The 27,833-nt window shown below is 55.7% G+C and overlaps 1 protein-coding gene across 4 annotated transcripts in view; it reads right to left on the bottom strand.

The window, feature by feature from the left end:
- Positions 1-3,138: 3,138 nt before the first annotated feature.
- Positions 3,139-27,833, bottom strand: part of LOC144945007 (SPRY domain-containing SOCS box protein 4-like) — a 30,200-nt gene continuing 5,505 nt past the window's right edge. For 2 of the 4 annotated variants that reach the window (XM_078873160.1, XM_078873162.1), the window contains exons 2-4: positions 9,750-11,347; positions 7,560-8,050; positions 3,139-4,569 (exon numbers count right to left, since the gene is read on the bottom strand). In XM_078873160.1, the coding sequence (XP_078729286.1) occupies positions 4,326-4,569; positions 7,560-8,050; positions 9,750-10,031 (1,017 nt within the window). In that variant the 5' untranslated portion in view covers positions 10,032-11,347 and the 3' untranslated portion in view covers positions 3,139-4,325. Of the gene's footprint in view, positions 4,570-7,559; positions 8,051-9,749; positions 11,348-12,218; positions 12,445-27,833 lie in introns of those variants that run through there. The other 2 variants (XM_078873161.1, XM_078873163.1) reach the window with 2 other exon arrangements.

Here is a 27,833-nt window from a genome sequence, read left to right as displayed (position 1 = left end):
GCTCAAGCGCAAAGTGTGAAGGGATCGGCGCTCAAATGACCAAATGACCTTCGGCAGCGTCGTGAGCGTCGCCGCGGGGTCAGGCCAGGGTGAGTGGACCCCACCGAGGTTTGGACATGCCCCCCCCCCTCCCCCCGCTGCTGCTGCTGCTGCTGCCCACCGTGGCCTTAAATCGTCACTGGCGGTGGCTCTTGAGGAGAGCGGCTGGCCCGACGAACGCCGCTTACGGTCCACGTTTCACTTTTCTGTGCCACCTTGAGATGGCAAACGCCTCGCGGCTACGGTTTAATTGTGTGGCCAAGAATAGTGGGCGATGTGGTAACCATTTTAATCGTTATCAAGTAACTACCTCAGGTGAGGTACATTTCTGCTCTAGGCCCATGGGACTATGAGAACGTGTTTCAGAGGACCGCTCGCTCCAGCTGGTTGTAGCTGCTGGGTGGGCAGAGGCGTGGTCAATAACAATGTTTTAACTGCCGCGCCAGCGACCTTTGGATTGCTCGTGCTACCGCCGCACTACTGTGGCAGAATTTTTACCTTGGGAGGAATATTTTATCGATATGCTTATAATGAAAATTAAGGACTTTTAAAATCATATGTTAACGATGCATTGATTTGTGTCTGACCAGTTTTTTTACGGTCGCGATAAATGCATTGAATCGTGCCTGTGAGAATTATTTCCGAACACGCAAGTGATATGGCGAGTGCTACAATTAGGCTCATGGAGTGCTGACGACGCTATAAACCACTCAGCAATCAAATGAGCGACAGTAGAATGGGGATGGCGGAAACAAGAGGACCTCGAATCACGACCCCAAATCAAATCACATAGCCGGCACGTGGCCCCTCTCTTATTAGCATTCCGCTGATATCAAGGTTGTCTATTCACGAAAGCTTCAAAGGTTGTCTATGTTTCTTTGCCAAGATGACCACCTCTCTCTGCGCTTCCATACATCTGTCAAGTCCAGGAGGGCGCAGACCACGGCCCAAAGTTATTACGTGTGTCTGAATGAGGATGTAAGTCGAAATATTTCTCACGGTTCTCCTGAAATGTAAAAAAATATGGCTCAATATGGCTGGACACGGCTCTAGGACGTGCGATTGGGTCGTGCCGCGCGTTCGGCACGATGCCTGACGTGTCACTTCAAGTCGAAGCTCCCGGCGCGCGGAGCGAAACATCGGGTGTCGTGCCGAACGCCGTGCGACACGACCTCAAAGAAACATTGGGAGAGCCGCAGAGCACGATCGCCAACGGCCTCCACGGTGACGTCCCTGTAGGGCATCTTGAGACGCGTTCACGAGGTCGAGGCCGTGCCGCACTCGAGCGCGCGATGACACAGCGCGTTGACACCGCCGGGCTCTGGCGACGAGCTCGCTAGCCGCACGCGTAAATCGTCACTTTGTCAGACCACGGCTCGAGACGACAAGCGTTCTCTGCCGATCGGCTACGTGAATTTACGGCGCAGCAGGAAATCCTGGGAGTGCAATTGGCAAATCCCCCACCACCCCACCCCCTACCCCTGAGTAAACGGTCTCCGTACAGAAATTGTGTAGCAACTAAAAGAATAATACACCATCGTAAATCGTACAAAATGCTCGGGCAGTGCCAGTCGCAGACTGAGCCGGTGGCTTTGCGTCCTTCATGCCAAGCTCGCAGCGAGGATATAAATATATTATTTGGTAAATAATTTCGTACATCTGCGTTATGATTGCCGACGGCCGGTATCACCGCCACAATCGCCGTGCGTTTAATTGCCCCAGGTGGTCCGGCGCCGGCACTGATCGTCCACAGGTGGGGGGAGCGGCCGTGTAGTCAGGTCTTCAGGGGGGCAGGTACCAGCCCTTTACTTTGACGAAATCTCACGCGCCTCAGTCACCATATACCTACAGGCACGACGATAATGGATTCCTTTTTAATTATACATTTTGCTTTTCAATTGTTAAGGCTGCCCTAACTGACAGAGCCACCGCCAATATGCCCCACATCACACTGCGACAACGCTGCTGCTGCTGGCACTTAGCGACTGCGTTGGGTAAACCGCTGCCGTTGTGCTCGGAGCTCAACAGGCGGCTCGCTAACCGCTTCGGCGCACGAGACGTCGGCGTCGTCTCCGCGCGGGCGATGCAGGAGGACCGTGCTCGGCGTGCCGCCGACTCTCCCGTTTTGCCGTCGGCCGATCCACGGCTGCCACATCGGCACCTTCCCCCCCGATTACAAAACCCGGCCACTACCACCGCTGACGAGGCGACAGACGCCTTCTATCTGCGGGAACCCAAATAGCCGCTCCTGCAGCGTGCAGCCCCCTCCTGTCTGCCGCCGCCGTCGCGACGCTGCTCTCTTAGACACGTGGCTGCGAGCGGTATAATTCTGTACATCATCATCATTATTATTATTTAACGCAAGCGGTTAGAAGGCGGGTGGCTCCCCAGCTGTCGGGAGGGCCGGCGGGCCGCTCCTCTGGCCCTGCCCGATGTCCCGGACGGTGAACGCCGCCGGTCGTGGAGTTCCAAATCTAGGGGTTAGAATCCACCCCTCCTTGTCCCCGACCATCGACCTCATCGTGCCCGCGGTGTCAACATCTCTCTGTAGGCGAGCGGCGACAAGCGCGGCACGTAGCCAAGTTACCACAACCACCAAAATGTGACCCTCGCCAACGTAGGTCGATTTCCTACGAAGTTCTCTTTTCATTCATCACGATCTGGGTTTTCCTGCAGTGTCACGACTCTCAAAGCACGTGCAAGGAGCCATTCTCTATCCAGACCCAGGGACAATTACAATTGATAATTGTGTTACTCCTAGTGAATTGTAATCGCAGTGTTATAATAATTGTAATTCCAGCTAAACAATGCTGCTGATATTGATTATAATTGACGGCAGGTCTCTTCTCTATCCACTGCTGGATGAAGGTGTGAGTCACGTTCTCTCCCGGCAGTGTTGAGGCTGTCCCCTTGGTATCTATGTCCCAAACACGCGGCTCCGACTCCCCTGACAACCGATCCGTCTCTTGACCGACATTGCCACTTCGCTACATAGTGGCAGAAACCATTCTGGGATGTGAAGTCTCGTTTGTTCAAAAAGTTTATGTGCCCCCCCCCCCCAACCACCCCCCACCCCAACCCCGACCCCCCCATGTATTTTACAATTGTGCTATTCGCGTCAAAGTCACGAGGTGGAGAATGCAGTGGGAACCGTCGAGGAGCAGTGAGCAGTCACATCGCCCAGTGATCGAGAATGGCGCAGAAGGAGAGATCACGGAACCGCTTCCGAGATTCCTTCAGTCCACACCAGGGGGTGCTGCTCGTCCCCATGCATCCCGGCTACAGCGATGTTGGTTGGATGATGTTGGTGGCATGAGTCAAACTGAAGTGTTTTTTTAATTACAAGTCCTGGAATTTTTTGCCAAATTACGTGTAAAATGCAAGAGCAATGTGATGGGGGGGTTGTTTGTGTGATGATCGGTAACGGGGCTGGGTCCATCGACTCGGTACTACGATTGAGTAGCCGGTCTAACCACGGACGACTGAAACTCGGCATCCAACCCAGGACGTTGGCGGTGCCGGCTCGATGCTCCGACCCCCGAACGAAGTGGCGGCCGCGGCAACTCGAGCTACCGCGGCGTGGGTAGCGGTGGCGACGGAGAGCGGCGAGCATCGTGGAGGCAGATTCGAACCCTGGACTGAGCTTCTCTCCTCGCGCGTCGCTGCAGCAACCCGGTCCCTTTCATGAATCCGGCAAGAGGGTTCTCACGAGCACGCGCGACGTCACGCGCCTCCGCGGCCGCCGGCTCCGTCGCAGGCTTCGCGACCCGGCGCCGCGTCTCCCGCGGGGGTCCCCCGGGACGTGCCACGCCGGTTACCCGAGCGGCTCTCGTCGAGACCCTCGGCGCGTAGCGCCTCCCCCCCTCCCGCTGCTCCTCGACGGTCGACGCCGCCGCGGTGAGGAGACGGTGGAGAGGCGGCGCAGGGTGACGACCTCGTCGCCCCGCGCCCGTCGGCAACGGCTCGCCGAGTCCACACGGCCTCGACGGCTCGTCTCCACCCGGCACCGCGGGCGGAGGGTGCCGGCGAAGCGTCGAGCCGGCGCCGATTGAAATGATCGGGACTCGCGGGATGAAAACGATCACCAACAATGCTCATGACTGGCTGTGATGATGATGATGTCTTCAATCCTGATGAGGATTATGCTAACAGTGATAATGACCCGATGATGATTGTGACAATGATATAGCGACTGACTTGCGGTGGTTGTGGTGACGTCGCTGGTAATTGTAGTGACGGTGCTAACGGGTGCGGAGGTGGTGACTGCTGGTGGCAGTGCTCGTGGATCAAAGCGCGGTGGCGTTGGCAGTGGGCGACGCTGTTTTTGGAACCGCTCGCGTCGTCGACGACTCTGCTGGCGATGCCGGCGGAGGCGGTGTCGGGGCCGGCGGCGGCCGCACCGTCAGTGGTACAGGAGGTAGCTCCTGAGCGCGGCGGGCAGCGGCAGGGCGTCCACTTCGTGGAGCCGCTCGTGGCCGAGCGCCAGGCGCACGGCGCGGCGGCACAGCTCCACCAGCGGCAGCGGCTCGGCTGTGGCCACGGAGACGTGGACGGACGGAGGAGGAGCGCCGAGAAAAAACACACGCACGCAACACGAGCATCGTGAGCACATGGGTACACACACACACACAAAAGTGCCTGGCTCAAACTGAGAGCATGCACACACGCACATGCGGACATAAAGACAAAGATCCCCCGTATAACCTTAACAGACTGTTGGGGAAAGCGCTGTTAGTGAGCACCTTTGAAGTTCGCCACGGTATACGAGGGGGTGGGTGACCAGCACCAAGCCCGGCCACCTTTGTGGTACTCTTGTAAACGATGCCACGTGCTCTTTCACGTGCATGATACAAGGAAGACCAAAGAATCCCCTTTAGGCGCCCGTAGACCGCTTAGGAAGGTGCCGTTAGCGAGCGCCGGCTCAGCGGTCCGACCCCTGAACGAAGTCGCCGTAGCAACTCGAGCGAACTAAACGCCGGGCGTGCGTTCGCTGTCACGACTGTGGGGGGCGGTGAGAACAGAGAGCGGCGAGAATCGTGGGGGCGGATTTGGACCCGTGCACGGTACAAGGAACACCAAAATGTCCCCTTTAGGCGTGCGTAGACCACTAAGGAAAGTGCCGTTAGTGAGCACCGTTTGGCAGCATCATAGCCAACAATAAGGTGGCAGCCATTGGTCTCATAATTGACGATGGCGACGACCGATCCTTGTTGACGACCTGTCAATCGTCATCAACGTTGTTGAAAGCTACGCAGACAAAATGTCGCGAGAAGAGAAATCCCACGGCCCAAGCGGTGATGGCGGCTGCTGCGCTTGCCTCTCTTCGGCCCCGTGCACGCGCCACCGCGCTCTCCAATAATCCCTGGATACGCCGCCACCACCACCACCACCGGAGTCATCCCAGCCCCCACAATTAACGACCCTCTCCCACCTCCTGCCAGCACCCCACATTCTTAGCCGCCTCCTAGAAACGTGGTTCCATCTCATCAATCCTCCTCCTGCCTCGCCAAGCCTGACCGCCGCCATCGTCACCTGCTCGCCCACCCGCCCGCTCGCCCTCCCGCCCTCCCGCCCGCTCGCCCTCCCGCTTGGACGTTCTCACGCACGACGCTGGAAGGCGACGTGGGAGGAGGTGGCAGCGTTGCGCGAGTTTAAGACAAAACCAAGAAGAGCTCCACGGTCGCTGAGAGTAGCCGGTCTCTCCACGCTGAGTAAACAGTTTTGTGCTTTGGTGTAGCCTCAAGCCTATGGCCAGCGGTTAGGAGGCGAGGGTTGGTGGATCACGTAGAGATGTGCCAAACTCCCATAACCGCCGGGTTGTGCGGTAGTGGCCAGGAGTCGGTAGAGAAAGTTGACTTCGCTGCTAAGTTTTCACAGCAGGGGGCGAAGTGGAGTCGGTTCGTGAACTCATCCCAAAGCCGCTGGGCAGTGAGTGGAACAGGAGGTGGCCAGCACAGCAAGTGGGACGACGTCAGCCTGTCTGCGAACCTGTTGAGCGTTCTCCCCTCGGGAGGAGGTTTTCTCCGGGTACTCCGGTCGCCTTCCACTCGCGAGACGCTCGTTAAATATAAATAAATAAAAACACCCAAACTGACCCCAGCGTGGCAATTTGGGGCCTTCCTGGAAATTCGCGGTGAGACTCGAGCGAGGTCTCCTGGATCATAATCCGGGTAAATAATCGATGTCGGGCATTACCATGCGCCACGGTTACATTGGGTAGCGTGCCTTGGCAACGGGGCCCCTTGATTTCTGGGTTTTATTTCCCCGGGGCGTAATTTATCTGGCGTATTATCACCAACGCCTTTTGTTTCCCTCGTCCCGCTGGCTCTGCTGCTGCTCTTTAGCCCCACCGAGCCTGCCTCCCACCACCCTCGCACGCCCGCCCAGCCTCTTGTTTCTGTTTAAATTTAAATCAAATCCCAGGACAAAAGACCTAAACTGTTCTGCATGCGTGCACAAGTGTGCACAAAGACAAGGATCCCCCATATAGGCTACCCAGGCTGTTGGGGAAAGTACTGTTAGCGAGCAGCACCTATGAAGGCCGTCATGCCTCCACATAATCGGGACGGTGTGGCCAGCGCCACGCACGGCCGCCTTTGTCTCCCCGGTGGCGATGTTTACACACTGAACCGGGTGCTCGTTTAAGGCTGAGTCGACCTTGGGGAGGCTCAGGACCGGTTCAGATAATCGTCACTGGTGTTGGCCGTGAGCGGGAACCGAACTCGGGTCGCCGGGCTTGTAGTGCAGTGTGCTAACCACTACGCTACTGCTCACTATTCAGTCCACACGCACACACTTGCACACACACTTGCACACGCACGCACCAGCACTGTCAGTTTACATTCTTAGGCAACACTGGTCGCAACCAGCTGCACGGAATGTGGCTTCTCTGTGTCTTTGGCTCATGTGTGTGACTGTGTGTGTATGTGTGTGTGTGCTATTGGGCAGTAGGAGGCAGTCATCCCTCAACAACAATTGAGGACAGAGAAGCGACAGTAGCAACAGCAAGACTAAAATTCAGCAAGTTGACACAGTGGGGATCACAGGAGGTCCATCTGCCAGCCATCACAGGCAGTTAACCCATGGAACCTGGGTCTGTCTCGTGACCTCCTGACAGCAAGCCTTCGACACTTCAAGAAATCTTAGAGTGCACCTAGTATGGCACAAGCACCATGGTGATGTCACCATCACTTCGTGAATGGAGGATGTTTTTATCTGCAGTGTGTGCTGGTGGTGTGCAGTGGCTCACCCACTATACTGCGAACCCCGCAGACCGAGTTCGATTCCCACTCATGGCCGATTTCAGCGGCGATTATCTGAACCGATCCTGGGCCTTCTCTAGGTCGGCTCAGCCTTAAATGAGTACCTGGTGCGGTGTGTACATTTAATCACCGGCACACAAAGGTGGCCGGGCGCCATCCCCTCGTGCGCCACGTCGGCCTTCGTGGATGCTCGCTAAGAGCACTTGCCCCGAAGCAACCTTCGCCATCAATGTGTAGAATGTAAATAATAAAACTAACGGGCGGACACACCGCGCCAACTCCTTGGTGCACGCGTCTCTCCAGCGACGCGACTCACGGTCCAGGCCGTTGACGTAGCGCATGGTGATCTCGCAGTGGCCCCACACGGCGCTCACGACGGGGTAGAGCTTCTTCCCGCGCAGGCCGCGGAACGCGACGCCCAGGCAGCGGCCGCTGGCCACGAAGCTCAGCGTGCCCTCGTCCATGTCGAGCACGACGAGGAACAGGTCCGGCACCTCGAACGTGCCGAGCGGCGCCGGCGCGTCCGGGTAGGCGCGCCCGCCGCCGTCGGCCCGGTTCCTGCAGTCGTGCAGGAGCCTGTTGCGGCCCAGGTCCCAGCCCCAGGAGTCGGCGGTGGAGCCGGTGAGCGCCGCGTAGCCGACCGAGTGGAGCGGCGCGTCGGACGTGGCGACGCCGACCACGGCGTGCGTGCCGCGCTGGCGGCTCGGCCAGCGGATCTCCCACACGTGCAGGCCGCGCGTGTAGCCCACCTGGGCGACACGGGCGATGCACGCACGCACGCGGGGAGGAGTTACAAGTTTATTCAGCAATCTCGTCATGGTGGTCATCGTTGTCACCATTGTGTTGAACGTTGTCGTCTATCATCATTCAGATTTTCCATCATTGTCATCATTTTCACAATCATTATCAAAGTCTAGGTCACCAACTTTATCGTCATCGTTAGCCCAAAACTCCCGTAAATAACGTGACTTCTGTGTTAACACCCCGACTCTGAACCCCTCCCCCCGTCTCTCCGCCCACTGTGAGAACAGACTCCGCTCCGTGCAGCGGCAGCAGCGTCGAGACCCTGATGCAGCCTCTCTTCCTTCCCAATCATCATCTCTCCTGACCCCTTCGCTCACGTTTCTCTGTTTCTTTCCAATCCTTTTCCTCTCATTTCCCATGTTTTTCTCTTTTCTCTTCCCATTCCCATCACATTGTATCCTTGACTCGGCAATGCAGAGACTGGCACGTTTGTTCGCGTGATAGCTTTTTAGTCTGTACATATGTTGAACTTCTTTTGCATCGTACATAGCCAACCCTGCTATTCGGGAGGTGCAGGGTTTGCGACACGTTTTACTCGCACGACCTGACACAAAAATCTATGATGAATCCCTGTGCCACCACTCTCCTTAATAGGCGATGACAAAATGGGCTATTTTATCCGGACTAACCGGGGTCTCTCTCCGCCTCGATGAACAGGCACAGAGCGCGCGCACGGCGCGTGGTCCATACGGCAAACGCGCGTATTTGAATTATGCATGTTAAACACAGTGGCAATGACGTGCAGAAGAGAAAGATAAAAAATCGAAGGCTCGGGGTACGGAGGGGGCTGGCGTCTAAGTGCACGATGCAATATTAATGCCGGAGAAGAAGCGCCGCCGTGCCGGCCTCACCGCGCCGCCGTGCCGGCCTCACCGCACACACCCAATCAAATCGTGGAGCGCGAATTTGTGGCCAGAGCCACCGAGAGACGTCTGGCCGGAATGGGATCTCACGGGCACACACAGGTTCTCACCGGCACACTCAACTGTTTGTTTCATTGACAAGCATGGCTCACTGTGGTGGTCACTTGCACAGATGTTTGATTTAATTATTCAGCAGTGGCGGCATTATCAATTTACAGATTTATTTAATTCATTAAAAATAAATAAAATACTCGTCACTAATCATGTACAGTACCATTAATAATGCGGTGGAGTGCTGGTTCAGTGGTTAGTGCACTGCACTATGAAGCAGACTACCCGAGTTCGATTCCCGACCACGGCTAACCCACACTGACCGGCCTGCTGAAGCACGGTCAGACAAACTGCGTGACCGACATGGCAAGGGGACAGGCGTTCAGCCGGCAGTGGGTAGATCATGGCCGGCGAGAATGATGATGAACTGGTGCCGATGTCCCTGTATCCCAGGTTCCCATGGCCCCTTCGTCATTTGCCATGCTCCCTTCCCCCTGAGCTCGAGTGATTCTCATGGACTTGTGCCTCTCACTTTGCCTCCCCGTCCCCTCTCTGTCCCCGTCCCCTCTCTGTCCCAGTCCCCCTCTCTGTCCCAGTCCCCTCTCTGTCCCAGTCCCCTCTCTGTCCCAGTCCCCTCTCTGTCCCAGTCCCCTCTCTGTCCCAGTCCCCTCTCTCTCCCAGTCCCCTCTCTGTCCCAGTCCCCCCCTGTCTCCCCGTGCACCCCCCTCACCTTGCCACGGATGGCGTCCGTGCTCTGCGCGACGGGGTGCCGGTGGAAAGTCAGGGGGTCGTCGTCCTTGACGAACACGTTGAGCGAGCGGTCCTCGGGGTTCCACGCGTGCCTCAGCGCCACCTCCGGCGGCGCCGGCGGCAGCTCCAGCAGGGAGTCGAGGCGCGCCGGCCAGAAGAGGTCGGGCGCGCGAGCCGAGGCGGCGCCGCCACCGCCGTGGCCCCGACGAGCTGGGTCCGGGGCCTCGGCCGCTTTCGCTCCGCCCGCCACCTTCTGGCCCATGGCCCGCTCGCTCCGGGGCTTCCCGTAGCGCACCACCGGCACCGCCACGGCCACGACCGGCGTCAGCGCTGCCGGCAACACCAGTGTCGAGAGCCGATACAACAACGCCGCTGCCGCCAATGCCACCGACACTCCTACCGTCGATACCGCTGCCAATCCCACCACCGATCCTGATACCACCGCTACTACCGGTGCTACCGCTATTGCCACCACCGCTACTGCTACCACTACTGCCGATGCTCGTGCTACCTCAAACCGTGCTATCGCTGACAGTACTCCCACGACACTAGGAGCACTAGCACTGCCAGTAATTATGTAATTATAAATCCTTTATTTAGCCGGCAAAGGCTCAATGAGTCTTATGGTTCTTTTCAGGGGGATCCTGCATTGCGACGTTTCGCCCTGGAGCTGAGATGCAGAGACACCGACGCGGGCCGCACTCTACCGCTGCGCGACGAACGATGCCAACCGGCTAGAGGCGTCTTCCGCGGCCGAGATCAGGGTCGCCTTCTGGACCAAACTGCTGCAGGGCAATATTCAGCGTTCAGGCGGTGAGACACTCAACCGCTGCGAGGTGACGCTCCGTGTCTTTCTGCAACTCCTGGACGGACTCAGATGTATTTTATCGGCAATTGTTTTCTGTTCTAAAACCAGGGCCCCTTGTCAAAGCATATTGCACTGTTTGTGTCTGGCTCTGACCTGGTCGTGAATGCATCGGATATTTTAGTTGTGCCACTCGTGACTTTATTTCTGCTAGATTTTTTGGATTGTTTTGGTTTTAAGCTTCAAGGGGCTTGAAGCCGCGCTCTTTGTTGCTGTCGTAGCGTAACAGTTTAAATCCACCGCGGTCGCCCGCCCACTCGGATTCCTCCACCGACTCCGGCGCTCAGTCATCCGCTCTGCGATCCAGAGTGAGCAAAGATTGCCGCTTGCTCGCCGTGGCAGGACGCGAAGATTCCTGAACTCATCGCCAGACCGATGGCCTCGCCAGCACAGAAAGGGGGCGGCACTTGGAGCAGGGACCCCGACGAGTCAACAACTCGAGTTAAACGCCAACGGGGCACTGCGGCGACGATGACAAGGGGAGCTGTCGATCCTCTGCCGTCGTTTGGTGCCTGCGGCTACAGCAACGAAGAGCCCTGACCCCCGAGGAGGCCCGGCGTGGGAGGCCCCACGGAAGCAGCCATGTTGGCGGTCGCGGCCGTTCCGGGTAAGGGGCCGCTCCCGTGGAGTTTCTCCCAGAAAGGAGAGCGGAATCTCAACGGAGGCGACGATGTTTATCTCCAGCAGGGGCAGCCTCTTGTCCGCTTCATATGCTGTGAAACGCACACAGAGCGAGCGAATGCCACGGTGTGAGACTTTGGGGGCTGCGATTGCGCGATCGTTCTGTGTGAACCGCGCTCTCTCTTTATGCGGGATCAGGGTCAACGATGAATCAACAACAAACACCGCCTGCTGCCAGGTGGACGTTGCAGTCCCCGCGATGTCCTGCAAGAGACCACAGTGTAACCGTCAATACAATTCAGTACAACGTGGACTAATGTCGCGTCCACGTGTGACCACACCTCGAGACGCTGTGCAGAAACAGTGGACATTATTGTTTCAGAGGGACGCAGTCGAGTCGTCCGGTGGGGGTGGGGGGGAATAAGGAAGGTCTTGAGCCTGTAATTGAAAAGGTGGAAGCAGCCGACAGCACAGATGGCTGGGGTAAAGGAGTTGCAGAGCATAGGAGCGGCAAAATAGAATAAGCGACTTCCCACCGAGCGAAGGCTGACTGGGAGATTGACGGAGAGCGTCGGCTGCTGGAGCAGAGAGTGCGTGCAGGGGAGTGGAGCGGCACACGGGGGGAGAGGCAGAGCGGCGCGAGTCCGTGGATGATCTTGCGGACGTCATCGTCTGCCAACCGACTGTGCTCAACCCACTCCTACTGCCGGGTGGGCAGAGGCGGCGGTCGATTCATCATCAACCACCACCATCATCCTGGTCACCAGCGTCGTATGCCTCTTCACCTCCAAACCTCCAACGACATGTCACGACTGTGTGTGTGCGTCTGTTGCACGCCCACTGCGTGCGAGGCCCAACTCGGCTCACTATTCTCCCGCCTCTCCTCTCGCTTCCGCCGGGCCTGGACTCCAAGCCAGTGCACGTGCACTCCGCGGCCACGGTTCAACGCTGCCCAAAACGTACCTCGGCTGCGTACACCCACAAGTCACTGCGGACGTGCCTCTGCCTGCCATCGTTTCCTTCCGTCTGCTAGATCCCACGACCAGATGAACAGTAGATGACCGACCTCCTAAGTCTGCTCTTACACTAGCACATCATCTTCCCCTTGCTACACAGGCAACACATCCTCCAAGCGCCGCTTCCCCTTTCGTCTCCGACCTCTGGGTGCCCTCCTCCACGCTGCACACCGCGCGTCCCACCCATCGCAACCTTCCTGCTCACGCCTCACGCCACGTTCCATTCCAAGCTGCTGCTTATCCCGTCCGCTCTGCCCGTGCCGTTCATCAGTCCGAGGTAGCTTTGTAGCATCCGCTTCTGCGGGCCGTTCTCCGACACGAAGGGTCGCGCCGCCCTTCGAGAGATCCGAATGGACGCTTCGTCTCACGACGTGGCACCGATAGCGCAAACGGGATACATTTGGGGGACAAATAGAAAACAATCAGTTCGAGGCCAGACGTGCGGAATGGGCTCCGCCAAGGGCGACCGGAGACTCCGCGCTCACTCCAGGGGTCTCGGCGCCGTCGCACGGGCTCCCCGCTCTCTCGCGGAACGCGTCGGCACGGGCAGAATCCTACGATGGAGCAAATCAACGCCCGACTCTGTCCCCCCAAACCCCAGCCCCCCCCCCCCTCCTCGTTCAAATCACGTCCACTCACCCCCCATGAAGGGAAAACAGATTGAAAACAAGAAATTCAAGCTGAGGTTGTGACTCCTGGAAAACAGAGTGGCTGGCGCAAGCAGTTTAAAAAAAGGCACACCCGGTTTCATTTGCTCAATAGATTATATCAATTTACAGTCAACAGTGCGCGCACGTACGCACACGTGCGCAACACGTGTGCGTACGTGCACACATGTGTGCGTACACGTGCGAAATACAGCCCCGGCGCCAGAGTCTCTATCTGTGAGCCCCAGTTGCACTACACTTCTGTGTTGCTGGTAACTTAAACATTTTTAAGTAAATTAGTTTTCAGTGTAACTGTCTTCTCCGCAAGTGTTTGTCATGCTGACAAACGCCAAACCACCCGACGCATTCGGATCTCTCTTCGAACAAATCAGCGACACATTTGGCCAACGGCGAAGCGAAGGTCCCCGATGGAAGGTCAGGACCCTGGTCTGTGGCCGACGGCCTTCTCCCACAAGTGGGGGGCAGCACTGCCTCCGATGTCACGACATTCAGATACCACTCTCGACGAGTTAACACGTTTTATATCTATCACTTTAATAATTACAAGCTCCGTATAGCCACGTAAAACAGTAGTTTAGTACGTTAGCCTATGAGGATTCTGGACCAATGTTTTACAGCGGCATTTGTTAAACAGACCAGACTCTGCTGATGAGAATCGGAGAGTTGAAACCAGTTCAGGATTTGCTGCTTACACAAAGGTTACTGGACAACACAGCTCCAAAGTGACCAACAGGCTGACAGTCATGAATGCTATTCTAGTTTTATTTTGTTTGTGGTAATACAGACCCTTTCCTGTTTATATTATAACTTATTACCCACAATCCAACACAGACATTCCTTTTAGCCCGTGTTTTGAGGATGTCGTGCCGCTGTCTCCATCGCCAGCAACGGCACAAATCGCCCAGCTGGCACGGTGAAAACGAAACACACGAAGTGTAACTGAGAATGGCCAAACAGCCGAATGCGGAAAGATTACAAAACAAACTACTCATTTGGGAGTACCCAGAGCAGGCACGTTGCCCTCGACTGCAGAAACTTGGCAGGACCCTCCTGAAAAGTGGCTCGAGACTCGGTGAGGCTTTCCATGGCAAAGGAGCGCAGTCAAATAAAATCAGAATTAATCAGAACTTCGTGTTCATTGAAAAATGTCTCCCTGTGCTTGGCCGCATGCTCCGTAAGCCACGACCTCTGTGAGCCACGACCTCTGTGGGTCACGACCTCTGTGGGTCACGACCTCTGTGACTCACGACCTCTGTGGGTCACGACCTCTGTAGGCCACGACCTCTGTGAGCCACGACCTCTGTGACTCACGACCTCTGTGACCCACGACTTCTGTGGGTCACGACCTCTGTGGGTCACGACCTCTGTGGGTCACGACCTCTGTGACTCACGACCTCTGTGACCCACGACTTCTGTGGGTCACGACCTCTGTGGGTCACGACCTCTGAGCCACGACCTCTGTGACTCACGACCTCTGTGACCCACGACTTCTGTGGGTCACGACCTCTGTGGGTCACGACCTCTGTGGGTCACGACCTCTGTGACTCACGACCTCTGACTCACGACCTCTGTGAGCCACGACCTCTGTGAGCCACGACCTCTAAGTCACAACCTCTGCACATGATGATCAGCACCGCTGGGTTTCTCCGTCCGCTGCTGTTTTTTCTTCTTGCGTCTTCTCAAGTCAAAACGAACGTTGATTCACAAATCAGACAGGAAAACGTCTTCCCTCATTTGAGATTTGCATTTGTCCATCAAACCGTCAAGCAATCGGGTTGTTTGATGATCCAGCACCGGCTAATTCACTCCGGCCACTTGCTCGCCGAGGGTCAGTCACCTCCTTATCCCTCTTCTATCACTACTGCCATGGTTACCATTGCCGTGAACTTCACTCCTCGCTTCCTCCGCCTGTGTTGGGGACTCGGTCGACCAGACTGACAGTTTTGTCTCAACCACTACACTCAGTAACAACAGCCCATTGACCCACTCATCCGCTCACCACACTGCAGGTCACAACAGCCCACTCACCCACTCATCCGCTCACCACACTGCAGGTCACAACAGCTCAGTTATTCATCCACACACTCACCCATCACGTATATATATGCATGTGTTGAACTTCTTTCACACCATACGTAACCAACCATGCTAATCACTTCTTCCCTCACACTGCTGCACTTTCAAATTCCCTGCCATCGCCTCTTGTCCCAAACTCTTAAATAATAATCATAATAGCCTTGCTCAATTCCACAAACGTGTCAACTCTTGTCTATTACAGCTCTGGTCGTGCCGTTTGTTGTCGGCCACATAACGGTTCGGGCCTTCAGGACAGTGCTTGCCGTAGGCTGTTGCCATCGCAGGACGCGGTCCTCTGGGAGCCCAGGAGAGATTTCTGTAATAAATGGGCCAATCGGCCGTCAGCGGAGAGCGAAGCGAAAACGAGAGATGGAGGAGGGGTGGAGGGCGGCGGCGTTGGGGTCACGCAGGGGTCATCGGCGATGCGGGGCAGAGCGAGGGGGGAGGAGGCGTTTTTCTCCCCATTTATATTTTCTGAAAATGACGCGCCAGCTCGTGGCGCGGGAAGAATCACGACGAGGCTCACCCATCGGACGGCAGTCCGACTCATCATGTTGCATCTGCAAGTTGCACAGAGTGTTACAAAAAAATAACAAAACTACAAATCGCCTCAAACTAAATAAACTAAAAGTGACGCCCAGGGCAATCAGCCTGTGGGTTCCTTTTGGACCAATAACCAATAATCATTTCCGGCAACATTAGTTTGGCAGCGGTGCGCAAGCGCAACTCAACGCGACTCCCCGGCAACCATGGGACACGTTGAGCCAACGTCGGAGCAACATTGGTCCGACGGATCCAACCGCACGCGGACGCGGCCCAGCGCTGCAAGTCAACCGGGTCGCCGCCTTCTCGTCATCGACGCAGACTGACGACAGAAAACAAATACAGTAGGTTCACAATTCTGTCAATGGCCCTTATTCAGAGTGACTCTTAGTTTATTCCGAAGTACTCGGAATAATAACAGCAGACTCCTCTTTACCTTGTTCTGGTTCATCAGTTTACTCCCCCCGCCTCCTCCCATGAAGACGGCTTTCATACGGCCAAAACAAAACCCTCAAACAACAAACGTCACCCTCGACATGAACGATGGGGCCCCAAATCTAACTCGTGGCCGCAGAGTCCTGATGATCCTTAAGGATCGTATTGGAACTCAATCAGCTCGTTGCTGTTGCAACCGTAACATTTGAGCTGTGCCATCTTGCCATGCGGTGGCTAAAAGGAAGCGAGTTGGCACAGTGGAGGGAGCGCGGGTGGTGCATCTGGCAGTCATCTCAGTCAGCCAACCCGTAACACCTGGGTCATTCCCATAACCTCCTGCCAAGCAATCCTTCGACACATCAAGTGACAGCCTCAAAGCGCACCTAGCTTAGTACCCAGCACTGTGGCGACATCACCTCCATGTAGTGTTGAATGTTGGCGGTTGTTGTGTGTGTGTGTGCAGGTATATATTACCACTCGGGAAACCAAGGTGGCCATGCGTGGTGCTGGCCACCCACCCCCTCGTGTGATGTGCCAGCCTTCATAGGTGCTCGATAACAGCACTTGCCCCAAAAGTTTGTTAATGCTATACAGGGGATACTTGTTTGTATATCTTATGGGGGAGTGGTGGTGCAGTAGCTAGAAAACTGCACTATGTACCCAAGCGACCCAAGTTCGATTCCCGGCCACGGCTAACATGAGTGGGGGATTCTATTTGTACCAGTCCTGGGTCTCCCCTAGGTCTACTCAGCACTGGGGAGACAAAGGCAACCGGGAATGGAGTTGGCCACGCCACCCTTCCGTGTGTCGTGCGGGCCTTGGAAATCGCTGCCCACCCAGCAGTACATCCCACCAGCCGATGAAGTCTGGGCCTGCAGGCGGGGGAAAGGTGGTGGGGGGGAGAGGTAGTGGCGGTGGTGGGGGGGGGGGCTGATCCCTGTGGCTCGTGCACACGGCCAAGATTTGCACACTAAACATACCACGATCGCCACCCGCCGAGCTTAAAGGTCAAGAAGGAATTGGTTGAAGGCCCTGACAGGATGGGCAGATTGTGTAGTACGGCGGGAGGGTGGGGTGGGAGTGGGGGATAACAGAGTCCAAGTGGTCGTGTCACCGTCTCTCCAGGTGTCACAGTTCCTTGTTGCGTCAGTGAAGCACACGGGCCGTCACGGATACACGATTGTGTCGCCGTCACGCACAGTCACGTTGCAGCCCCGTGTCGAGCCATTCAAAAAAAGCACTGCCACCCTGCGTGCCACTTCCCCAAATCGACCGTGCCAAAACACGATTGTGTCACTGCCGCACTGCGTGTCACTGCCCAGCATTGTTGGTCTCAGAAGCGTGAGTGTCCAGGGGTCAGGGTCAGGAGGTTTACACACACTGCGCCAAGCGCCCATCTGAGTCCGTGTCGAACGGGTTCAGATATTCGTCACCGACGTTGGCTGTGTGAGCGGTAATCAAACTCGGGCGGCCTCGTTCATTGCACGCACTGCGCACACGCGCACACTCACCCACTTGCGCACCCACCCACCTACCCGCACACCCACACAAGCACACCCACCCACGCACGTTTTACGATCCGCGGGACGACGGCACTCGGCAGAGCAATCGGCAGGCAAGAGCAGCCCCCTAATGGCTCTATACATGTACAGTGCATCACGCGTGGCGTTCGGTGGCCAAATCCGGATCGATGGAACCCGCCGACTCCGATATCACCCAATCGGTGGTCACTCCGTCGTCGATGCGCCGACACCAGCGCCGTGCCCACAGGCGTCTGCCTCCACAATTCTCCACTGCTAGATGAGCGTCGGTGGCGCTCAACTCGGGCTCCACGTCCAAAGCCTGCGGTGGGAATTCACATTCTTATGACGAGGCCCAAAGTCTTCCCGCGACACAGCTCCTGTTGCGTTTCCCCTACGCCGAGCGGCGATGCCTCGATAGCCAGCGAGTGCTAATAACCCTTGAATAAGATGGGACGACACACGAGTCGCAGCACAGGTCGATTCAAGAATCCATTGTCCTGCCACCTTCTAGCCACCTCGCACCGATGGTCTGTGAAAAGTAAGCCACTTGTTTAAAGTGCCAAATATCTGTTACATCATAAAATAGTTGGATGTACATTCTGGTTAAAACGGGACATATTCATCATTACCACTGCCTGATATCTGTTGTGAAGAACGTCAGCCTCCTGCGTAGTTTTCCGTTGTAACGCAGTGCACTGGGGTGCTCTTTGGTGTTGATGCTCCACTACCAATGCATTTGCCACATCTTTTTTTATTTCGCTTCCAGGGAGGTGAGACTTCATCTGAAAAATGTCACCGCGAAGATAAACAAATGTGTAATAAAAAGGTCAACATGTCAGCGATGAGAGGTGGTGTCGTGGCATTTCATGTCAATATTGGGAGCGGGGCGGTGACATTGGCTGAGATTAGGCTCGTACGGATGTCATGGTGTTTTACCGATTTCCCCACGAGGTCGCAGCGCAACGAGCAGGCATCGGCAGCCCTGAACCCTGCCTGACCCAGGCAGGATGAGCGAAGATGAGTGGGGGTGAGCAGTGATGAGAGTGGCCTTGACCCTTTACGTGAGACCCACGCGACCGGATCACGGAGCCGAGACATCGCTCAGGGTCGGCGCTCTGCGATAGCCGCTTCCGTTCCCCTCAACGAGCAGCGTCGCACCGCTGCGCGCGAGATCCACTCGGATCCTCCGTGTTGCGACGCCGAGGGCACAGTCAGAGTAAAAATGCGGTGGCGACGCTCGTCCCCGCTCTCAGCCCGGCAACGGGTGTAAAAATTACACATTTCCAGGCACCACAGGACGAGCATTTGAATCCTAACCCTAAACGTTCTCGAAGACTGACGAAACGCACCATGCGTGCGTGACCCCTGGCGCTGTGAGCGCGTGACTGAACATCGACGAGCGGAGCGTTATAAATGACTCACGACACGAGGGGGGAGGCTGCGACGCGGTGGTCGGTGCACCGTGGCGTGAACCCGGCAAGACCGAGTTCAGTTCCCAGCCGAGTTCAATTCCCAGCCGCGGCTAATGTCGGTGACGCGCGATATCTGAACCGTTCCTAGGGTCTCCTCCCCTTCGCCAACCCGCACTGACCAACGGGGTTAAGTATGGTCATACAACCCCCACAAACTGAGATGGCATTGGGGGACCTCCATCCATTAAGGCCTTGGCAAAGGGCTGTAAAATCTAAAACTCATTTTTATTATCACTCTGTGCAGTACAAGTTTAGGTCATTCTCTCCGTTAACTTCTAAATAATGTTGCGGCAGTCAGCAAATAACTTCTCTACGCTGATCTTCACTCCCCTCTCGCTTACAATCTCATCGATCAGGGTTCACTGCCAGTAAAGAAACGCACCACTTGGACCACTCATAAAGCCACTGAACGCAACTGCGTCGGAAGCACAGGGTGACACTGCGTGTCAGGGCCGGCGCTGCTCCGTACCCGATTTGATAGCGCGTGCGGATCCCTCTCCCGCACGCCACTGTGCTCAATGAATGATACATTGGCCGCGTTTGTTCACGTGACCACGTTTTTCTTTTACCTGCCTGTGTCGGGTGGAGGAAGGTGCACGACACAACCTTGGCATTTTACTCGCGCGACGATCCGACCCAAAAATCGATTTTGCCTGCAACAAAGAATCCTGAGTGTTAAATTAAGTGGCTAAAATATTGCACCATGCTGTAAGATTTTAGACAGGTTAACGTCAGCGTGATTTCCTGCTCAAATGAGCATTGAGGCATCGGTGCTCAACTTCTGCTTACAGCCACGACCCAGTGGTGGAAACCGCACATTCTTAAGCTCGGGGAGAGTCTATCCAGAGGCCAAGGACGATTGACATCCACACAAAGTGGCACTCCTGTTGTCACCCCGGACCCTCGACAGGAGCTGCCTCAATGCCCTCTTTGGCTAAAGCCGCGTTCCATTACTCAAGAGAACAACCACGTGCTGCGATAACAAAACCTATTAACTATTACAGCGTCTGCTACCACAGCTGATTGAGGGCAATACAAATCGTAACATTGCACTTGAGGCCATCAACTTCTTGTCAACCACTGCACCGTTGTGAACACCTCTTCGAGCACAAATATATTTTTACAGCCCTTCATCGATCCACTGCTGGATGAAGGCCTGCCCACACCGTGTTTGTCTTGGGGGTTGCTTGACCATACTTCACCAGGCTGGTCGGCGCACGTTGAAGCGTGACCCCAGGACCAGTTCAGATGTCACTCGCCACTGATGTTAACCGGGGCTGGGTTCGTTGCATAGTCCGCTAACCACAGCGTCGCCACTGCCCACCACCCTCTTCTGGTACAGTAGATCGCTTGGCAAATATTCGCATCGGGTGCTAAGGTGTTGAGAATTCTTGCCACGAACACCGAACACCTGGGGACAGGGCAGAGATTGTTTCATAGGCACCACTGCTGATGAGACTCAACATGTCAAAGCCAGGAAAGAGTTGTCCTGCTTAAACCGAGTTTGCATGCAAGGTGGCCAAAAGAAGGCCATTCAGCGATAGATAACTACACAAGGCGAGTGGTCTGGTCTTGTGTTTGTGTTTTCTCTGCGCACTCCACTGCCTCACGTGTCTGGCACTCATTCATGGAATTGGGCCCTCCTGAGTCTTCATACAAGGTGAGACTCTTCTCCTAGATAAAGTTCACTACTGATACGATTACGAGATTCAACAATTGCAAGTGAAAAACAGAATAACGCCCACAGGGTGATGCGCTGAAATGGTACTCTGACAGTCTGTTAAACTCTAATTCGCAGACGAAAACAGGATTTGTCTCAATCAATGATTCACTGTACTCTACGTTCCAGAGCTCCCTGGTGCTTTGTTGTGTCCTCACACGGCCTCGAGCAGTCGGGAACGGTAGCGTGGCGGTCCATGCACTGCGCTACGAACTCGGCGTCCCGAGTTCGATCCTGGCCAACAGCGGTGAGACGATCATCTAAACCAGTGCTGGGCCTCCCCGAAGTTGACTCGGCCTCAAATGAGTAACTGGTGCGGCGGCGTGGAAACGTCTCCAACTGTGGAGACAATGGTGGCCGGGCGTGGTGCAGGCCACCCACCGTTACGGCCTTCGTAGGTGCTACTTGCGAACAGCCCTTGCCCCCCCAACAGTATTCGTCGAGGGACTGTGTAATTGTTCCCCAAGTGAAAGACTCGCAGGGAGGGGGTCTGGGCACCGAGCCTGAACAGCTGGACACGCGGTGTTGTCTGCGGGCTCTCGTGTGTCGCGAGTCGATTGCAGCGACGGGAATCACAAAGGAGCCATGCTGCCCGCCAGAGAGGAACCCCGAGAAGAAGTCACGAGGCTCCGGCGCGTCTCTCCGCTCTGACTACGATGGGGCCCTGAGGCGGCGGAGAACATTCCACATTCCCAGGACGGAATGGGTCGACCAATGGCACCGCCAGTGTGTTGCCTGTCTACCGTTGGTTCTATTTGATCGTACTTCACCACGCTGGTCAGTGGGCATCAGTGAAGGTGGGCACAGTACAATACAATACACAACGCAGCCACACCACAGCCTATAACACCTGTTTTATGCATACGGTGGTCAGCGATCCAAGCACTATGCGGGCTCAACCCCTAGCTCAGCCTTCGAGATCTGCCAAGATCGGAAGCATTCGGAATGATTTGGTCATTGAACGTTTATTTTTTTTAACAGTTCAGGAATTCTAATCATCGCCGACGGCCAAAATGTTCATCTTGCCTTTTTTTTCTCCATTAACGAGAAGTCGATAAGCCATGAAGGAAGATGACTAATGGGGTGGTGATTTTACACCACGCAGCGCATCGGAGCCGCTAATGTGCGATGCTCGCGGGGTTCCTCGCCGCGCGACGTCACCGCGGCTCTCGGCGCGGTGATTTATCCGCGATTGTCGACGCCCGCGGTTTGTGTTCAGAAAAACGCCGCGAATCGCAATTCGCACCCACGGTGGCAACTCGTACCCCCCCCCGCCCGGGGCCCCCGCGTCCCCGTGAGCCCTGCGGCTGTGGGGACAGCGAGGCAGCACGGAGCGCTCTACGCCAGGGAAGAAGGGGACGATGAGCCAGGAGGGGGGTTCTAGCGCGCAGCTCCCACAATCCTTCACTAGACGCGACCCGGCACGCGCGCTGCTGCACCGCCGTGCAGCAGGGGTGGCGCAATGGTTAGCGCGCTCCGCGCCTGCGTTGTTCCCTCGAGAGAGAATGGCTCTCACCCCACGAACGTGGAATTTCCAGCCCTGGCTCGGTGCCACCAACACCACTTTGTGGTGGCGAGACACGGATCCTTTCCTTCATAATGATGGCCCCCATTTCTAGTACGCAGGCTGTTACACGTGCAAACGTAAATCAATATTCGTGATTAGTGGAACGTTTTATCATTATAACACGGCGGTACAGTGATTAGGCCACTGCACTTTGAACCCAGCCAGCTGGATGTGTTTTTCCTGGCCACGGCTAACATCAGTGGCGAGCGATAACTGAACCGGTCCAGGGCCTCACCCCACATTCAATCCGCACACTGACCACCGTGGTGACGTACAGTCAAACAAACCCTTCATCCTGCCGTGGATTGACATAGCGCCGTGGATTACCGCAGCACAATAACAGTAACAATGATGGGCAAATTCTGCACGCTGTGGGCAATATCCCACGAGAGGTCATTGACAGCCAATGCCCTTGATGTCACCGCTGTTTGGCATGGCTTTCTTCCTTTTGCTTCATTCTGTAGCCAGTGCAGAGTTGACACCCACCATTAAAAGGTTTGCTCTTGCACTCTTTGCCACCGCAAATTGGCTGCAGGTTTTTAATTTCATTACAAACTCGGCACGTCCTTCCAGAGCCGCTCTTACACTTCCACCATCTCCACCACCCCCGTGCGGCTTCAGGTCTCACCCCCGCCATGCTCGCACACCGGTGGGCGCTGCCACTGCAGGGCTCCTCTCGGTAATCTACCCGGCCCTCCTCCACCGCGCACACCACGCACACCGCACACGCCACGCACACCGCACGTCCCACCCATCGCAATCTCCTATTCCCGATGGCACCTCGCAGCGCTCTACAGCCATGTTCTAATCCCAACCTCCAAGTTGCTTACCCTAGCCACCTTTTTGTAGTGATGTGTTTACTTTCCCTATACTTTGCACTCCTATCGTGTTGTTTGTATTGTTTGTTGTTGTAACGTTCTGACCCCGTGCCACTATTGGACATCTTTGAAAAAGAGCTTTATAGCTCATCAGATTCCTCCTGCAGTATAAATACAGATTCTGATTCTGACGTGTGCCACACACCCTGCAACCTCCTCTTCCTCGTCGCATCTAAGACGCTTTCTGAGCGCCGCATTCCCTTGCGAGCACCCACGGTGTTTCCCCGAGTCTGCCTGTCACGCCTAGCACGCCTGGCACACGCCACATGCACCGGCTTTCAAAGGCACAATGACAATGATGCCGAACGAATTTTGTGTGCTGCAAGGTCAATGGAAACAGAAAAACATTTCTCTATCAGATAAACATTATATAGTGTGTGCTCGCGAAGCTTGTATATTTAATGCATATTGCATCATTTATAGAAGTGTGCGGGAGGGGTGCATGCCAAGGTGGAGACCGAACATGGAAGGGTACGTGCAAGTGCACTTAGGGGAAGCCACTCAAGAGGCGCTCCGTGGGTGGGGTGAGGAGCGGTGGGGAGCGGTGGGGGGGGCTGTCGGAGGAAGCTGAGGAGGGAGAAAGATGACTTGGAAGCTCAAGGCCTGGGAGCGACCGCACGCGAATACTCAGCGAATGCATCACAAATCCAAAAAACACATCCGATGGTGTGGCAGGCTACCACCACAACCACCACTAACAACTACAACAACAATAAAGTCCGGTTTACGGTGCGCACAAAATTCGTGCAGCGATTTGCGAGCAATCCTTGGCTTTCAATGACTACTTCGTGCATTGCCCCAGGCGAGAGAACGGCCCGCAGAAACGAACGTCGCAGAGCTACATCCGAGACCTCGCTTCAAGGATCTGCCGTACGAGGATCGGGCTGCTCATCTATCAACACGCTGGTTGACAAAGATGGAGTAGTCACCATCCAATAAGATGGAGGGCGCAGACAAATGCCCATGTTCCTTGCCATAGAGGTGTTTGTCTCGTGCCAGTCAAACCGATATTTTCATTCACAGAGCTGGAGATGTAACCGAATTAAGTGAAAACCCCAATTTGAACACGAGGGTTTGTTGTGCAGTAATTGGGTGACAGGCTTTATACCATCGACTCGTCGCACTTTAATAAACGGTTAAATCTCAAAAGGCGACTGAAACCTGGATTGTAACCCAGGATCTCAGTGGTGCCAGTTCAGTGGCCTGACCTCTGAGCCACGCGACCTCCTGGACGTTCATTCACGTGTGTGTGTGTGACATTCCCAGCCTGCACATTTACATCGAGATCTTGTCGGGACGCAACGCTCGTACGCTCGCAGCACTGCGCTGCGACTGGGGTGCACCTCCTGTGTGAACGGGGGGCCATGTTGGCAGGTGGCGACACACAAAGGTTTCTGATTGGGGCGCCTTGGGCGTGCCTGAACAAACGCAAGAGTCGAAGAGGAAGTGAGTAAGTGAGCGATACGAGCCCATACACCTGATAATCGAATTACTCACCGCTCAACGAAACGGTTCGAGAAATGAAGGCAACAAAATAAAACACACAAGGGTCCGAAATACAGCGTCCAAAGAGCAGCGCGATTTAATGTATGGACAGACAGGGTGAAGGAGGAGCTGGGGGTGAGGCCATGGGGCGAGAGAGCAAAGCACGTAAACCCACACGCTATTTTCATGCGAGCTCAGCTGCGTGGCTGAGCCGAGCAGGAGATGGGATTCGTCCTGACGTGTTGCCCTGTGCACCAACTTGTGCGTGCTCGCTCGCTCGCTCGAGCGACCAGTGTGATGGGCTTGGCCGCACGGGGCCGGGGGAGGCGACCGTGGGATGGGGTGTGGTACAGAGCGGCTTGCTGTGGTTGCGAGTAGCCGTGCCACTCATTCAATGGGATTGAGCGCCACAGTGACAAGATGTTAACTACCTCGCCTGGTATGCAGGAGGTCGTGGGTTCGATCCCGACTCTGATGCATGTTCTCCCCCTGGTCGCATGGATATTTCTCCGGATACTCCCGATTTTTCCTTCCACATTTAGAACATGTGTTTAGAGTATTTGCCTGCTATAAATATCCACATGATAAGCCACTTCGTTCAGTTATCATTTGTGGCCAGGTTGCTTATGAAAAAGAGCGAAATAGCTCAGTGGACCTTACCTGGTAAGATAAAAATAGTTGAGAGTTTAGAGTCACCGGCCTGGTGGCTCAGCAGTGGAGCAAGCGGCTCACAACTTAAGGTTATGAGTTCAAATACTGGTTGGGGGTTGACTCAGCCCCATCATCCCTCCGTCTGGGGTCGATAAAATAGATACCACTTAGTGGTGAAGTAAACATCACATTGTGCTATTGAGAGGAACGTGGCTGCACACAGGAAATGAGTGCTGCCTCAATACTCGTTTGGAAGCCACTTCGACAATTTGTGTTTAGCAGCTCTCCCGGCAACAGCATCAGCAGCAGTGTCCCACTGCCGCAAAACTCCTCCATTTTTGCTCAACGGCACCGAAAGTCAATCCTCTCGTCAGCGGTGGCCAACTGGCATCTTCCGAGCCGCACGTGGCTCTTTAATGCACCGCATGCGGCTCTGCCGACGGGGCATAACGGAGGCCGTTACAGGTCTCCCACCCCTGCCCTAGAGGTCCGTCTCGCCCAACGGCAGCAACGCAGCAACAACCTCCACCGCTCCGGAGCACCCGCAAAGCTCTCAGCCCACGGCGGTCGCCCCCGCCACAGCGCAGGGCCACATTTTACAGTCGGGAAATCACGACCCCGTTCCGCAGTGAGGAGCGACTCCGCAGCGGCTGCCTGACGATGCTCAACGTTACGAGTCCCTGCGGCACGGCGCGCGTGGGGATGGAGCGCAGTCGACGGCGTCGCGACGAGCGGGCGCACTCAGGGCGCTCGCAGCGCGATATTTTCTTCTGCCGTGACCTTCCGCTCCTCGCTGGAACATCTTTACTGCTACTCTCACTACGACTATTATCAACTGCTTTTTCATCTTTAGTGCGCGGCCCTAATTTAGAGCGGCAATTTCCACCCAGGGTTAATGCCATCATCACCCGCGTGCTTTCCCCCGCACCAATGCCAATGCACTTCCCCTTGCTTCATCGATCTGCATCGTATAAATATATTTATCAGGCACGCACGCACGCGTATTTCAGTGTCGGTGGGGGGAAACGCGCGCACGCGCACACACGCACGCACGCCCTCCGTGTGGGACGCTTGCCGGGAGAGCCTTACACGGCGTGATTTGTGTCCGCGCATGAATTATGTATCGGCGCGGTGCGGCAAACACCCATTTCGTGATCGATCGACCGGCCGAGCGGGCGAGAGGAGCAACCGAGAGGAGGAGGGCAGTCTCGGCCACGCGAGCTGCGGTGCCGTCGACGCTGTGATCTCGCTCCGTCGGTCGATAAGTCCCCGATTAGGTGCAGGAGAATTGCCACCACTTACACGAATAGCAACGTCTCCTTCCTCTCATTCGTGGACAGTACTCACACGCGCAGCCCCTTGTCACCCCACTGCTGGATGACAGCCTCCTGACGCTGTGTGGCTCATGGGTGGCGGGGGGGGTGGTTTACCATACTTCACTACGCTGGTCAGTGCGGTATGGTTAGGTGGGGATACCAGGACCGATTCAGATATTGCTCGCCACTGATGTTAAGTCATGGCCAGGTATCGAACTCAGGTTGCCGAGGTCATTGCGCAGTGCATTAACCACTATGCCACCGTTCCACCCGCATGTTGAGTTATGTAAACGCTTATATTCTTGGGTCTTTCGGTAAAGTCACGTAAGGAATCCCCCAAGGCGTCCGTATGTCTCACAACAACAAACCGTGGTTCGGTGTAAACCTTGAAAAACATCAAAACTAAACGTTGCCACCAGAGTTGGTGCACACATCCGAGACAGGCGGATCTCGCCCCATGACGTACGACTTCAGGCTCTCCGATTGGCGCTGGGGCTCGTCGCAGCCAGCTCCGGGCCTCCCGGGCATCACGCCATGACCGTGGTCACCCGAAACGCAATCAACATCCCTGGGCTGTCGGGCACCGCGTTCGACAGCCACCGCGTGGGAGTTGGCAATGACCCACGCCATGGCAATAGCATGTCCAGCTTTTCACAGCCACGTGCCATCATTTTGGCCCGAGGTGAGAATGTATAACGACCGCGACACCGCCGACTCCACATGCGCTCGCTCCCCCCAACGCTGCGGTCTGAGAGTTCATCGGGGTTCGGTGTAGGAGTCCGGTAACTCTGGATAATGAAGAGGGTGGCGGCAGTGCTATGGGCGAGCTGTTGATGGGTCTCGCTCAATCAAGAGGACTGCAACCAAAGGACTCTAAACGAGCCCGATCCGGTCAGATTTATGGAAAGTCTGCGGGGTGCAACCCGGTCGAGGCTTGCCCAGGCGGTGTAGGTGTGAGGTTGTGAAGAGGCCAGGAGATAGCACGGTGGGTTTATTTTCTGGGTACTCTGGTTTCCTCCCATATGAAGATAAACACTCATAGCTGGAATGGTAATTGGCCAAGCATCCAAATGTAGGAGCAGCGTCCTCCTGAAGAGCGTCTGGAAACCCAGTTATGCTTGCTTGAACAAATAATTTGCATTATGCATGCGTCTCTGCATGTACACACGTGTGTGTGCCTGCATGCAAATGTGTGTTTGTCGTGTGGACCCCTGGGACAATTATGACA

The sequence above is a fragment of the Lampetra fluviatilis genome, chromosome 36 (genome assembly GCF_964198595.1).
Source record: "Lampetra fluviatilis chromosome 36, kcLamFluv1.1, whole genome shotgun sequence".
Lineage (NCBI taxonomy): Eukaryota > Metazoa > Chordata > Hyperoartia > Petromyzontiformes > Petromyzontidae > Lampetra > Lampetra fluviatilis.
Note: the sequence above shows the minus strand (reverse complement) of the source record. Positions and strands in the feature narration are given on the sequence as shown.